General features: G+C 32.0%; 1 protein-coding gene across 1 annotated transcript in view; it reads right to left on the minus strand.

The window, feature by feature from the left end:
- LOC149904155 (uncharacterized) overlaps positions 1-15631 on the minus strand; it is a 36880-nt gene that overhangs the window by 19004 nt on the left and 2245 nt on the right. The window contains exons 2-6 of the mRNA XM_090107894.1: positions 2884-2932; positions 2495-2515; positions 2138-2193; positions 1613-1750; positions 1083-1277 (exon numbers count right to left, since the gene is read on the minus strand). Coding sequence (XP_089964020.1) covers positions 1083-1277; positions 1613-1750; positions 2138-2193; positions 2495-2515; positions 2884-2932 — 459 coding nt within the window. The remainder of the gene's footprint in view (positions 1-1082; positions 1278-1612; positions 1751-2137; positions 2194-2494; positions 2516-2883; positions 2933-15631) is intronic.

Below are 15631 nucleotides of genomic sequence, written 5' to 3' on the forward strand. Positions count from 1 at the left end.
CAATTAGATAGGTAATCGTTCAGTAATTGAAAGAAGTCGTTTTGATATTAGTCTTATACAGGCTGTATTTTATATGACATGCCTATTATTTTGAAGGTAACAACAAAATTGAGATTTCATCTAAAAAATGTCACAAAAACGATGCAATCCCGAGAGCATAGCTCGGTCGACCAGCTGCGGTGAAAAGAAATGTGAATTTGCATTTTTATAAATAGTACGTACCTACAGCTGTTATTATGGGAATTGAAAATGAAATGAGAACACTATAAACATCTTTTTTACTATGTATAGCAATGAAGCAATAATATTAAGGCTTATAATAAATGTATGTAGAAGGATCACCTTCTATTTTGTTGATTGTGCTTAGTTATTTACATATAGTTTTTTCTATAAAAAAGGTGTCTTACACTTAATATTTTTTCATTATCCATTCTCGTGACTAAATTGATTGACTTAAGAACATACAGAAACAAGAAAGTACACAATTCATTTTTAATGTAACGCCGAATCAAACATTCTTTTAAATTATTTTTACCGGAAATAAGTGCTTCACAATTTTTTTTCACAATCCTACTCCTTTGAGGAAGTTTCTTACAAGGATTCGATCATGAAAAATTTATGAAACCTTATTTTATTATTCATATTCGATTTCTCTGATTTCTAAGCTAAGTAACAAATATAATGTTTAATTATTTAAAGATGTTTATTCCATTCATCGTCAATAATTAAAGAACTTGCTTTCCGGGCTCAAAAGTATCCTCACGCAATTAAAAATACCTTTTAGTACAAAATATAAGTGGAATTCTATTAAAATTCCGGCAAAACGAAAATTATAAGTATCTTATTATAACACTTTCCATTAAGGGTCGCAGCTAAATTTAATTTAGCAATTTGCTGCTTTTAGGACCTTAATAATATTGTCTTTTTCTTTTTCCGCTTCTATTTTGAGGCTTTATTAGGTTTTGATTTTAGATTAAGTCACTAATTCTTCTTATATTATTATTGGGAGCTTCAAGTGCAATTAGAAGTGAAGACTTATTACAATATAGCTTTTTAATAAAATTAGAAAAAACAACTATTACCAATAATTGCGGAGGAACGGTACCAGGAGGCCCCGGGGGCCCCGCAGGTCCTTGCAGGCCAGGTGTACCATCCGCTCCCGGTTCACCCTTTGGCCCTGGTTGTCCTTCAATACCAGGTGCTCCAGCTTCACCCGTCTCTCCCCTATCACCTTTTATTCCAGCTGGGCCAGGGGGACCTTGTTCTCCCATTTGACCCTGTCAAGTGGACGTTTGTTAAGTTAAATGTGTGGAACTTATCTTCCTAAGGTGTATAATAGTAATCTACAAAAGTAAAAGTCGTTGAATTACGTTTGAATCATACGCTATTTAAAGACTTCGAAAAAGAAGAGGATTATTTAGGTCTTAACTGCTCTGTCACCACATTTAATTATTATGACTTGTTTTACATAACAAACGCACTAATACAATTAATACAGAAGAATGGCTTTAATTTTTTTTTAATATTTGAATGCCATATACTAGTAACCAAATAGAAAACATATCCCATTGTGAAAACAATTGATTGTTTATTCATTAATTCATATTCATACCGTTTTCCCAGGAACTCCAGTGGTTCCGTCAGCACCGGTAGGGCCCTGAGGCCCTGGCGGGCCTCTGACACTTGGAATCGTAGCAAGCATTTGTGATAAGTCGTTGATACTGCATTTGCATTGCGACGATATTTGAACCTGTTGTGAAAATATATTAACTTTTAATCGTGTTTTCTAGTGAAATATTTTAAAGGATTTAAAGCTCGGCTAATTATATTTCTTTCTACATTTTGAAAACTATACAATGCTAGTTGTTACATGTCTTGATGGTGATTGAAAAGATTGTCAAGCAAAACTACCTCTAGTTTCTTATCTTTTTCTTTGTTTTTAATGATGTTATGTCGTCTAATAAAGTAAGATTAGAAAGCTTAAGATAAATAATTAATAAGGACTTACGTATTTAATAATAGACTTTGCAAAACATATTATACGTCTCCATCATTTTTATCTAATGAGATTCATTACCCTATTTACACCGAAATCTGCACAATAGCTATTTATAATAATATATTCATGTATACGTACGTTGTTCGCACGGTCTTTCGTATCTCCGGATGGACCCACATCCCCGTCCACGTCGGCTAATCTCTAAACAATACAGAGTTTTCAGCGATATTATCATCTTTTCCATTATACATACGAGACAAGTTCTCACGAGAATTTATTGGCCAGAAATCCGGCTGTTTTGTTAGGATAATATAAGTCCTAATCTTGTTTATAAGATGGCTTAAAATGTTTACTTTATGGTGCACCTACGATATTTTAGCAAGCAAAAAATATGAGTAATAATATAAAAGCAAAAGATTCCGTATTATAATTAGGTCTAGAAATTTAACGATACTAATATTTAGATAAAAATATTTCAGATACTTACAGTGTCACCTTTATCTCCTTTGTGAACAACTGTGTGGATAATAAACAATAAACAATATTTTAATTTCCCAAAATATCATAGAACATTAAAATAGCATTCCATGTGAACACTAGGATTTCCTCTATCGGCAATCAAGTTTCTTCCAGTAAAAATTTAAATAAAATAAAAATACATATTTTTAATAGTTATATGTATAATTCAAATATGCCTTGAGCTGTATCTAACTCTGCAGTAAATATTATTAAAATGGGACTTAGTAAAGCGTAAAACCGTAACACAGTAACTTTACAATTTATAGCATTCATAGAACTCTTTGCATAAAACGTTTTAAATTGAAAAGCAATACATAAAATGGCTTAAAGTAACAAAAGTATATTCAATTCTGAATAGTACTCACATGGTGAAGAGTGGGATATAACGGGTAATCGGTTTTCATCTGGATTCACCTGAAACAAAAAATAAATTTCAATCTTTTTGTTCATACAGTTTTTATTCTGCTTTAAATTTCACTTCGGTTATTCCGATATGTTGGACGGAATACAAATCAGTTGGATTGTACGCTCCAATACCGAGGAGTGTTTTTTGATAAGTTGACGCTCGGAATAAGTTTCGATAGGCAAGTTTTATTGAATAATTGTATTTTATTTATTTGTATTTAACTAGCTTTTCGCCCGCAGCTTCGCCCGCTTGCTCTAAAACAAATGATATATATATACCTTTCTCGGGAACCACGCTATCCATTCGTAAAAACAGAATAAAAATCGATGCAGTTTTTGAGTTTTTTTGCGAACAATCCCAGGCAGACGTAACGGATGACTTTGTTTTCATATGTAGTGATAAAAAATTAAATTATTTACCACTATAAACAACAGAATCATTGAGGATTGTGTTATTTGTATATTAATGTGTATTAATTTACCATATTATTAGGATCCGTTATGATTATAATGAATTCCTCAACAAAATAATGTTTAATTAATTACAATCTCGCCTTCCAAAACAATGAATATAAAGACAAAGAGAGTAATACCGTTTATATACATCAGTCCAGCTACGCCGTAGCTTAGTTAAGTCTCACGTATTAATGACTAGCTGCTAGCCGCGGGTTCGTTCGGAAAAAAATATACGATGTCACTCAGGATTAATGTACTTTTTGAGTGTATCCATTAAAACAAACAAACAAAAAAATCTCTACAATAATATTATACCATACTAGTTTATAATATTATAGAGATTTTTTCGTTTATTATATTATTAATTTATTAGTTATTATTTAGTTAAGTTTATGATATTATTATATTGGTATATGTACATAGCTCTCGTATGTATTTACATAGCTCTCGATAGCCAACTGTTACAAACAGTAACGACATAATACAAAATATAATATTTCCTTAATCTTGTAAATACGTAGTTTAATATTCTACTTCGTTTAGCCTTTCGGGGAAGGCAATAATAAATTATTCTAGTCTTTATGTCAAGCAAGACGATGAGTTATAACATAAAGCATATTCCGTGAAATCACGGCATTTCCTAAGGGATAAAATTTAAGAATGTCAACGTAAGTAATGTCGCATGTAAAACGTCCTTTATATTTATAAAGGTCACAATGCGCCCATATATTGTAATTTTCCTAAAGGTTTTACGAAGCTTCATAATATAATTTATGTAAATCAATTTGATTTGAAAGCATTAAGTCATATTTACATTGATGTATTTTTTTTTATGTCAGAGCAAGCAAAGGAGCAGATGGGCCACCTGATGTTAAGTGGTCACCACCGCCCATAAACACTTGTAACACTAGAAGTGTTACAGGTGCTTTGCCGGCGTTTTATGGACAAATAAGCTCTTTTCTTGAAGCCCCCAATGTCGTAGTTGTATATGTAACTATCTTAACGTTTTAATACATATTTTTAACTAAATAATATAAACAAATTTACCAAAAAGTTTCGTTGGCTTAAGTTAATTGACCTCAAAATCTTGTTTATTAAAACCTCCCGTATTATGAAACCCGATTTTCTATTTACATCATGTAAATATTATATGATATAATTATCACCAATTACCAAAGAATTTAATTAAGCAATTTATCTATTCGAAGTAAAGCAATTTATTCCATCAAATAAAACAATAAAAAAGAAGCTATTAATGAGATCTTCACAAAAATGTAATTTAGTATAATTAGATGTAATGTCCCGTTCTCATACAAATATTTGAAATGACTGCAAAGTAAATTCACATTAAATGAAATTCTGTTCTATACAAATTGTGCTTTGATCTCAGCGAAAATAATTTCATCTTATTAATTGCCTTATTATTTGTTAAAGCTCCGTAATTCTTAGTATAATAAACGGTATCATATTCCGATATCTCAGTGAAATTATTTTTCAGTCAAATTCAATAAGGAAATATTAACAATTTTTATAACATTTGACTGAAGACATGTACCTTAGTCTCCCCGTGACCACGCTCATTGTAGTGTTCGAAACGCCCGTTCCGTCCGCCTAGCGTTAAAAAGCGTATCCTACGAACTGTAATATTATATTATGCACAAGTTTGTGAGGATGAATGTGTATGTATGTTTGTTACTCTTTCACGCAATGCTACTGAACCAATTACAACGGGAACTATGCGGGTTTTCTTTAAAAATGCGGGCGAAGCCGTGGGCGGAAAGCTAGTAAAATTTTTAAATAGATACATGTAACGCATCAAAAATAAAAAGCATTGATCGAGAATGTACGAATATGACTCATACAGCCTTGTATCAAAAGCTTAATAAAAGCTCACAAACATACGCTATGTCATCCACGTCATGAGCAAGTAATATTTGAATATTTGATAAACAAACATACAAAATGACATCGGAATAATATCAATAATGTAGTTTCAAGAACTATCATCAAATTATCATGGACTGGCCCAGTCCCTAATGAGAGTATTCCGTGATGGACAACAGTCAGTTTTGGTATAATTCATTCAACAAAGATAAGTTGGAAAAATTTGTTTTGTGGTCATCAATCGTGCTTTATCTACTAAATTGATGTAATGTATAATTTATACGGATTGTAATCTGATAAGACAAGGAATTACGATCAATTAAACTGGGCATAATAACTTACTTGTATTAATCTTTTAACGTGGAATGGTGATCGTTTGTTGTAATGGTAAAAATTATTAGAAAAGAATATCTTATTATATAAAATTCTCGTCTTATATATAAAATTCTCGTGTCACAATGTTAGTCTGCATACTCCTCCGAAACGGGTGGACCGATTCTCATGAAATTTTCTGTGCATATCGGGTAAGTCTGAGAATCGGTCAACATCTATTTTTCATATGTACCACGGGCGAAGCCGGGGCGGGCCGCTAGTAATTTATAAATTCTTAATAAATACATGCTTTGAATAAAAATTAGTACAAAATATAACATTCACATTTCTGTTGTAAATCTAATACTTTGTCCTGATTCTTGCCTTCCGGTTATATAGCCATGATAAAGTTGCTGAAACGGCTGAATGGGTATTTGGTACTGTGATTCCTTAAGCTCAAGGGAAAGCTTAAGGCACTACGTGCAGAGACCGAATTACATAAGCCTGACTAAATGTTCGTAGAAATTGTGTGTTTTAAAAATACTAACAGATGTAAAAATCAATTTATACAATGTTATTTGCGGAATAGCTTCAGTCACTAAACTACGGTAAGTAAACTACTTTTTCAGTAAGTACTTTCAAAACTGGTAGTAAAAAATAATATCTAAAAAACGTAATCAATATCAACAACAATTCAGGAAAAGTCTATTACAAACAAAATTTTGTTCGTACGCGACCTGAGTAATTAGTATTATGAAAGAAACACGTAATTAACGTAAGCTAATGTGAGTAAAACCTGTATACACTTAGAAACATTTTACCGTACAAAGGAAAAATTAATTTCGAACATAATTAAACAAGCCAACCCACGTGTTTCTTCAAACTCTTTCATTACATTTCAACGCTGACACAAGATTAATGAAAACAGACACGCAATATTCGTAAATATTTACTAAAAGCAAGTGACGCCTGAGCTAAAACTCAGATATAATATAAATAATTCATACGCTTCCATGCCAGGGTATTGAAACAATCCAAGTTCGAATGTCTTTCGATTCTAAAGGAAAAAACTTTCTAGAATACGAAGCGAATAGTCCAGTTTTATCGAATGTGTTGTGTATTTTTTGAGAGAAACTCAAACGGTCAGTTTAAACGTATTCCGATATTGTGGTTTTCAGCCGACTATAAACTGTATTTTTAACGATTTAGCCATAAGAATCGGAATCAACTGTTGTTTTGTGTTTATCAAAAATAACGACACATCATGTATTATTCCTCAATCTATACTAATATTCTTAAAAAGCTGAAGAGTTTGTTTATTTGAACGCGCTAATATCAGGAACTACTGGACCGATTTGAAAAATCCTTTCGGAGCAATGCGGGTAAAACCGCGGAGTACAGCTAGTTCTAAATAGTTTTCTATTTAGAACTAGCTGTACCCCGCGGCGTTTATTAAAACTACTAAATTGGATCACTTCCCTAGAAAAATACACAGAGATTTAAGGTAATCATTAAATACAAATAAAGTATTTAGCTTGGTATTTAGTTTTTCGATTGTCATACAAAAACCATTAAAGACTATCATTGTTCTACCTCGTCAATTTTCTAAACTTCGGCTCCACCTGTCACCGGAGTTATTGATGACGGACCTAGGTCAAGAGATCATTAGTTACAGATACTCTTGAATGTGTTTAATACTTGAGGTAAGTTTTAATGTATATTTAAATGTGTACTGGTAAATGTTTTTAATAGGACTAGAGATTATGGTAGCATATTATATTATTATTTTCTATAATAATTATGTTTATAAAGTAGGTATACACCTATAGAAAATTCCTTAATGATAGTTAAACTATATTAAAATATTTTGTCGTTATAAGAGGCTATGTCTGCAATCTAGCGCTGTCTACTCTCTGATTTTGACATATTTTAAGACTTCTGGGCCTTTAGACAAACGTACGTAACGCCATGGAATAGAAACTGCTAACGCTAATTATTGACAAAAGCTCATGACATTTTGGTAATGGTTTGGTCACACTACCAACGACGAAGACGACCACGACCAAAATTCCAATCTTGCCGAAATTTGTTCAAAATCAATATTAAAATCTCCCATCATTGTAGTACTCGGAAATAAAAAATTTCGAAGTCAATATATATAAAAAATAGGGTTTTTTGCGATTTTCGCCGAGACGGTAAGTTTATCATACAATCACCTGAACCAAAATTGTAGATCAATTAATTATCTATAAAAAAGGTTAAATTCATTTTTTTTCTAGGAGCCACCGTTTCTATGAAAAACCTGTTTGTTTATCCATTGATCTCAAAAAAAATTTTTCCAAACACCAATACGACAGGAAATTCTTAAATTTCATTTTTGGTTGTGTTTTGCACAATTTTATTTAATTGCGACTGGATGAAAATTTTGTTCGTGGTCGTCTTTGTCGTTGGTAGGGTGACCGAATCCTTAGGCAAAACATCATACGCTTATGTCAATTTCTATCGATAGCGTATTCTATTCCTTGGCGTTTTGACGTTCGTCTCAGCCTGCTGAAAGTTACCTCTGTCCTCTACTTATCAGTTTTAGCACTAATAAGCCATATTTTATGGTAATAAAATTGTAAATGTAGATTATATAGAAAGTTGTATTGTAAGGAATACATTTCCACCCGTGGCTTCGTCCGCGTTTTCAAAGAAAATCCCGCATAGTTCCCGTTCCCGTGGGATTTCCGGGATAAAACCTATCCTATGTGTAAATCCAAGTTACCCTTAAAATATGTGCTAAATTTCATTGTAATCGGTTCAGTTTTATTTGCTTGAAAGAGTAGCAAACATACACATGAACATACACATACATTTATCCTCACAAAGGTTAGCATATTTTATAATATTAGTAGATTTATAAGTTTTTAAATGAAAATTTCCCAGCTTGAATTATACACACTGGCAAACAGAGATCGATTTATTGTATTTTAAAGTGAAACTTTTATTACATCGTCTCAAACTTTTTAGTCTGTGTAGCGCATGTCGCGTGTATGCCGAGTAGGTATACCTACTCGGCAGCCGACCGTCACGTGACATGCGCTACACAAAGCAGTGTTCGGCATAGAGTAAAGTAATACTGTGGTGTTCAGAACCGTTCGAACAGTTTCACTTTTACCGTGGTTTCATAAAACCACACAACATTTTTTTTTTGGAATGTGGCTCGTCTGATTATACCATTTGTTAATAAATCAAAAGGAATTATTGTTACTTCGCCAAAATTCCACATTTCATACCATCGCGATCGCATTGATCCTCGAATAAAAAATACTTGATATTCAGTGCTTTATATTCCAGATACATTTTATCTTGATTGTTTAAAGTTTAAACTATTGCATTTAAATGTTTTAAATAAAATCTATACTAATATTATAAAGTTGAAGAGTTTGTTTGTTTGAACGCGCTAATCTCAGGAACTACTGGTCCGATTTGAAAAAATATTTTGGTGTTAGATAGTCCATTTATCGAGAAAGGCCATAATATATCATCACGCTAAGACCAACAGCGGAGCAATGAGGGTGAAACCACGGGGCACAGCTAGTATTTGACATTAGCTTATTTTGGTAGCGTTGAAAAAATTACTATTGCGTAAAATTTCATTGACTATTTCTATATTTTATGATGTCCATTTATTAAACAAAATTCACCTGCAGCACTTAACGAGACTTTTCCAAGAACCCTATTTTTACTTTATTAGGCCTCCGGAAATTAAACTATTTATAAAACAAAGTAAAACCAGTGCTTATATTTTTTCATTCATTCCGGAACTAAAGTAATAAAGGGCTATAATTATATTGTATTTGTGTATTAACACGGGAAAGTTGTAGAACTGTTTACTTTACAATTTCACTTTTATTTGGTTGATACTAATCCATTTCGAATCATTCTACCTAAGAAAAAATTATGCTACTTACAATTACCTTGCCGTGTAATTTTTTTTAAATATGGCTAATTAAATTCAAACGCTTTTATTAATTGAAATTAGTTCGCAAAACCATTTTAATTTCAAAAATAACCTACGTCTTTATTTTTTAACCAACACGTGTAAGAAATGTAGCCTAGTAACTACTGCCAATATGTACATTAATGTCAATAAATCTCTTCAAATAAACCACTCAAGCATTGTACTGTGTACTTGTGTAGGTAAACATAATCGCGGTTCCTCGAAATCATATTCTAATCTATATATTATAGGTATTCATACCTATATTATTATAGGTATGAAATTCAAAGGTGACTGATATAGTGATCTATCAACGCGCACAGCCCAAACCACTGGACGTATCAGTTTGAAATTTGGCATGCAGGTAGATGTTAGGATGTAGACATACGCTAAGAAAGGATTTCCCGAAATTCTTACGGGAACGGGGACAAGCGCGGATCCAGGGGGGGGGTCACGGGGTCATGACCCCCCCCCTGGGCTAGGTCCACGACCTAAGTGGACCACTAATTTAATATTAACTTTTTTAAATTAACAAATTAATACTGTTCAACATGATAATTGAATTTTGAGACAAAAGTAATATAGAACAATGAAATCAATTACAAACGGTAACGGAAGAGAATATAACAAAAATTATAGAAAAAGTTTATTAGGGTCGACCTGTGGTCGTAATTTAAGGACAAAAAACAGGTTTTTCGATTTTTAAAAAAATCTATAACTGCGGAATAAAGTGTACCTAATGGTAAAGTTGTATGTAATAATTTTTATTCTACAACTTTTGCTGTTACACTTTTCACACAAAACCTCAAATATCGAAATATCCCAGTTCGTGGATAAGAAATAAAATAGCAAATTTTTTTTAAATGAACAATAGAAAATACAGTCAAATTACAACAAAAATCGGCAAAGTGCGCGTCGGACTCGCGCACCCAGGACTCCGAGCAAACATATTTTTTCATTATGTTGTATCTTACAATTTTGTTTAAAGGATATTTTCTTTATCTGTGCTTGTAAGTGCTTAAGTCGTTGCTTTTAACCAAATTTCAAGACTGTGTTCACGGGAAGTACCTTGTAGGTTTTGATTGATGATTCCCTTGCAAGTATAGTTGCGAATTACAGAATATTATAAAGCTGAAGAGTTTGTTTGAACGCGCTAATCTCGGGAACTACTGGTCCGATTTGAAAAATTCTTTCGCTGTTAGATAGCTCATTTATCGAGGAAGGCTATAGGCTATATACCATCACGCTACGACCAACAGGAGAGGAGCCACGGGGGTGAAACCGTGCGGAGCGGCTAGTGACAGAATATGCGGCTCTAATTGCTTTTTCTTTAGATTGCGTTGACATAGAATTTGAATTAAATAACAGATTTAAGTTATTATAGACCTGAGTTCTGATGTGAATATCAATTCAATCAATTCAATATCAATGTAGACGTTCATGAGTAAAGGGACTTTAAAATGATTTAAAAAATATATTTTTATTTAATTTAATTATTAAATAATTAGGGTTTTCGCAGTTATTACTACATCTGTGCTATAACACGATACTTTTTACTCAATTTCAAGACTGTGTTTATGGGACAGGGTGCTCCCTGCAGGTATTGATTCCCTTGCTAATGTCGAAATCCTACGGTCTACGGTCCCTTGATGCTGTGAAAAATTCAAACGTTTTAGCCAACGCAATCAAAAGATGCAGCTGTAAATGCTGAAATTTTTCGCAAAATTCGACACTCCCTAAGAAATCAAAACCTACAGGGTAGTTCCCGAGTACACAGAGTCATGAAATTTAGTACAATCAAACGTCTTATAACGCAGATTAGCTTACCTAGCTTACCTAGCTGTGAAAAAATCAAACTTATAACTTATAAACCAACGCAATCAAAAGATACAGCCGTTTATGCTGTAAATTATCGCAAATTTTGACATTATCGCAAGGGAATCAAAATCTATAGGTATTGTGCTACTTGTGTCAGCACAGATGGAGGAAAAATTGCTAAAATATACCTTTCATGCTTAACAACATTCGCAAGTGTTGCCAGGAATCAAAACCTACAGGGTACTTCCCGTGAACACAGAATCTTGATATTTAATCTTTATTTAATAGAAACTTACGTCTTATAGCACAGATAAAGGAAAAATTGCAAAAAGCATAAATTTAATATTAAAACATATAAAAATGTTTGTACGGAACTCTTGGTTCGCGAATCCGACTCGCACTTGACCAACTTTTTTTAAATCTACGTATCAATTAAATTACCAAAATATAGCTTTTGAAAATTTCCCACGTCTATGTGACCCCCCCCTGGCACTAAGGCTGGATCCGCCCTTGAACGGGGAAAAACGGGGATGCACGTACAAAGTCGTGGGCGGAAGCTAGTATTCCAATTCCAATGACAATCCTACTTATATTATAAATGCGAAAGTTTGTTGCTCCGTCACGCAAAAGCTGCTGAACCTATTTTCATGACATTTGACATACACAGAGAGGGTATCTTAGATTGACAAAGGATAGTTTTTATTCCGAAAATCCTATGGGAACAGGAACTATACGGGTTTTCCTTAAACAACGCGGGTGAAGCTGCCGGCGAAAACTAGCTCCTAGCAGTCAATATTTATCTAACCAAAGAAATAATAGATTGCAGCGTATTTTTACATTTATTCCTTAATATTTCGGAATAACACGTAAGATTTAACCAAACACACACGTCCATGGGCTCCCTGAATTACATTATCCTTACCGTTTTGAAGATTTGCCTTGTTTTCGGCGAATCTTGTTAAGAACTGAATTGCATTAACTTCGATGGCTCCTGAGTGACTATAACGCATTTTTACGCATCTTTTGTGTTTGCCAAAACCCTGTATATATTATTTGTATTACCTACATCTAGCTTTCACTGTGCTTTCACAGCGATTTTGCTCTTTTGCCGCTTGCTTTTAACAATTTCCTGTGTGTAATTATTAATCTTTTTCTTGGAAGAGTAAAATGTATTTACATATATTAAATCTAATATATATATATTAAATATCTAATGTGTAACTCTATATAATGTTTGTATACTTTTATATTTATAAACATATATTAAAAAAAAAACATCAAGTATTCATAACAAATCAGTACTTAATTCGCAGTAACATTACCAGGAATCCCATATTTGGGATAATGACGTCACGACGTGGGTCGCCTAAGAATCCTAAACGCTAACGATTCGAGTCACGAACATTGTTACACACAAATCATTCATCATACTGATACCTTGTTATAATTTATGTATACTAACAGTTCTTTCGTGAAACTATGTTAATAACGAACGTCGACGCGTTTCTATTGACTGTGGCAAAGTCAATGTTGAAACAACATGACGGCTATAGTTAACTGACACGAAACAAAAACTTATTTTTTTATATTATGTAGCATCCGAATTAATGTTAATATAGTATAAATTTCTTCGTGAAAATTGTATTACGTCGTCGTAAATATTTTATATCATGTTTATGGTATTTTCAAAAGTAAAAGTATTTTTATTGCTTTAATAATTAATATATGTAATTGTATTTTTAACAACGTCGTTTAAAGATTACGTTAATACAATCTCATACATCATTTTCTTTATTAAAATTTTAATGGTTTTCGACGATGTTCCAAAGAGCACTGAATCCTTTTTTTAATTAAATTCTATTTCCGTCCCGCACGTTTATGAAATGGGTTATTATTTAAAGAATTGTATGCGTATCCATAAATAGAAAATAAAAAATATATGAGCAAACACAAAAGTTATAATCAAAGAAAAAAAATATCTGTGCAATTTAATAAAATAATATTTTTGTCACTAAATTATGATACTGGTACTAAGTAGTTATATCTATATCATATTATCTATAGTGTTGTTTAGTGTTACTAGTGTTCAATACAAATTCCAACGCTTGTTTGTGTTGTTGCCACAGATAAAAAAGTCAAAGATCTGTAGTCTATTTATCTTCATAAGTTCATACTATAGTTATAAGATTACATATTAAATAATAACTAGAAAGCTAAGCTATCAAGATAGAGTTAATGTCTATAATAATTTTCAGTTACTTAAGACTTAGGGATATATAAATAACTAGCGGTCCGTCCCGGCTTCGCCCGTGGTACATATTTATGTTTTCTCTACATAAGAACCATCCTGGTACTTCAAGGAATATAATAAAAAAAGAATTATCGAAATCGGTCCACCCGTTCTCGAGTTATGCGCTTACCAACACATTTTGCGATTCATTTTTATATTATAGAAGATTATCTTATATATAAAAATGAATCGCAAAATGTGTTGGTAAGCGCATAACTCGAGAACGGCTGAACCAATTTCGATAATTCTTTTTTTATTATATTCCTTGAAGTACGAGGATGGTTTTTATGTAGAGAAAACGTAAATATGTACCACGGGCGAAGCCGGGGCGGACCGCTAGTATAATAATAATTATTATTAATTATAATATCTTTAGTCCATTTATCTTCATAAGTTCATACTATCATATCGGCTATGATTATAAGCGTTTACAAAATGCTCGTAATTATAAACTATGTTTCAATTTTTACTCTGCTAATTTCCCTTTGATATATTATCATGCTCATATTAAAGCACATCGTTTTACGGAAATTCCGAGACAAACGTTAAAAAAATATAGACGCAACATTCTACTTTCCAACAAATATACTGACGTATGTGGATGTGAAGTTTCATTGTTTAAAACTAGGTTACTGTGTCAAAAAAACCTGTTCATTTATAAATAATTTTTAATTAATTCTTATTTTCATTAAATTGTTGAAGCACGTCTATAATATAATAATTTATGCGTGATGAAATGTTATTTTACATTTTACAACGTTATTTATTTTAGCACTAAAGTGAAATGTAGTGGAAACGCAAATGTAATAGAGCTTTTTTATTAAAAAGTATAAAATGGAGTCGAGTTTTATTCCGTAAGTGTTTAAAATTCAAAAATATACAGTTGACGTAATTGCTACATTGCTTAAAAGCTTACCGTAGATACTTATCTTTACGGCGCCACGAAAATCAAGGGACGCTAAAAATATTAATTTAACATAAATTTTTATTCAAGGCTTTTTGCGATTTACAATATTTCGCTATAAGGGTTTAAGAATTGTTTTGTTGTTTTTATTTTTTGCGGTGGTATCATTTTATGTTTTAATTCTGATTGATTGGTTGATAAGTGATCAATAAAACCTCTAAAGGATTAGATACCTATTTCAATGGAAAAATAAGAAACTATGAAGATAGAGTTATTGTCTATAATTTGTTTATTAAATCGCATGGAAATAATCACTATTACAATTGATAGATTGAAAGAAAGATATAACTTAATAGAAATCACAAAACACCAGAAAGTATATACAAGTTGTTTTTTAATCAGCTAGTAGTAGATACTGATTCAGCATTCGTTGTTCTCTCAGTCACTTATAGATATAAAAAAAAATTTAAAACCATTTCTCAGATCTTTCATCATGTTATAAAATTTTATAAAAATCAGTCAAGCCGTTCCCGATGAGTAAAATTTTATTACATAAAAAAAATTAAACAAATACACGGCATCGCAGTAAAGCCATATAACGTTAAAATAATCCCAAATTGTTTGATATGTTAGAAATTTAATACTACTATTGAATAAATTATTAAATTACTAGCAGGGGTGTCCATGTTTTGGAATTAAATTGAATTTTTATATAACTACGAAGATGTAGAGCAGACTATCATAAAGAATTTGTATTAACAACATTCTATTTCATATATTATATGTGTATATGCAACAAACAAGATTATATATTACTAGCACTCCGCCCCGACTTCACCTGTGGTACATATGTATTTACGTTTTCTCTTCATAAGAACCATCCTGGTACTTCAAGAAATATAATAAAAAAAGAATTATAGAAATCGGTTCAGCCGTTCTCGAGTTATGCTATTACCAACACATTTTGCGATTCATTTTTATATTATAGACTAGCGGTCCGCCCCGGCTTCGCCCGTGGTACATATTTACGTTTTCTCTACATAAGAACAATCCTCGTAC

The sequence above is a fragment of the Colias eurytheme genome, chromosome 12 (genome assembly GCF_061535395.1).
Source record: "Colias eurytheme isolate Ceu_HAF_F1 chromosome 12, ilColEury1 Martin Lab GWU primary, whole genome shotgun sequence".
NCBI classification, from domain to species: Eukaryota; Metazoa; Arthropoda; class Insecta; order Lepidoptera; family Pieridae; genus Colias; species Colias eurytheme.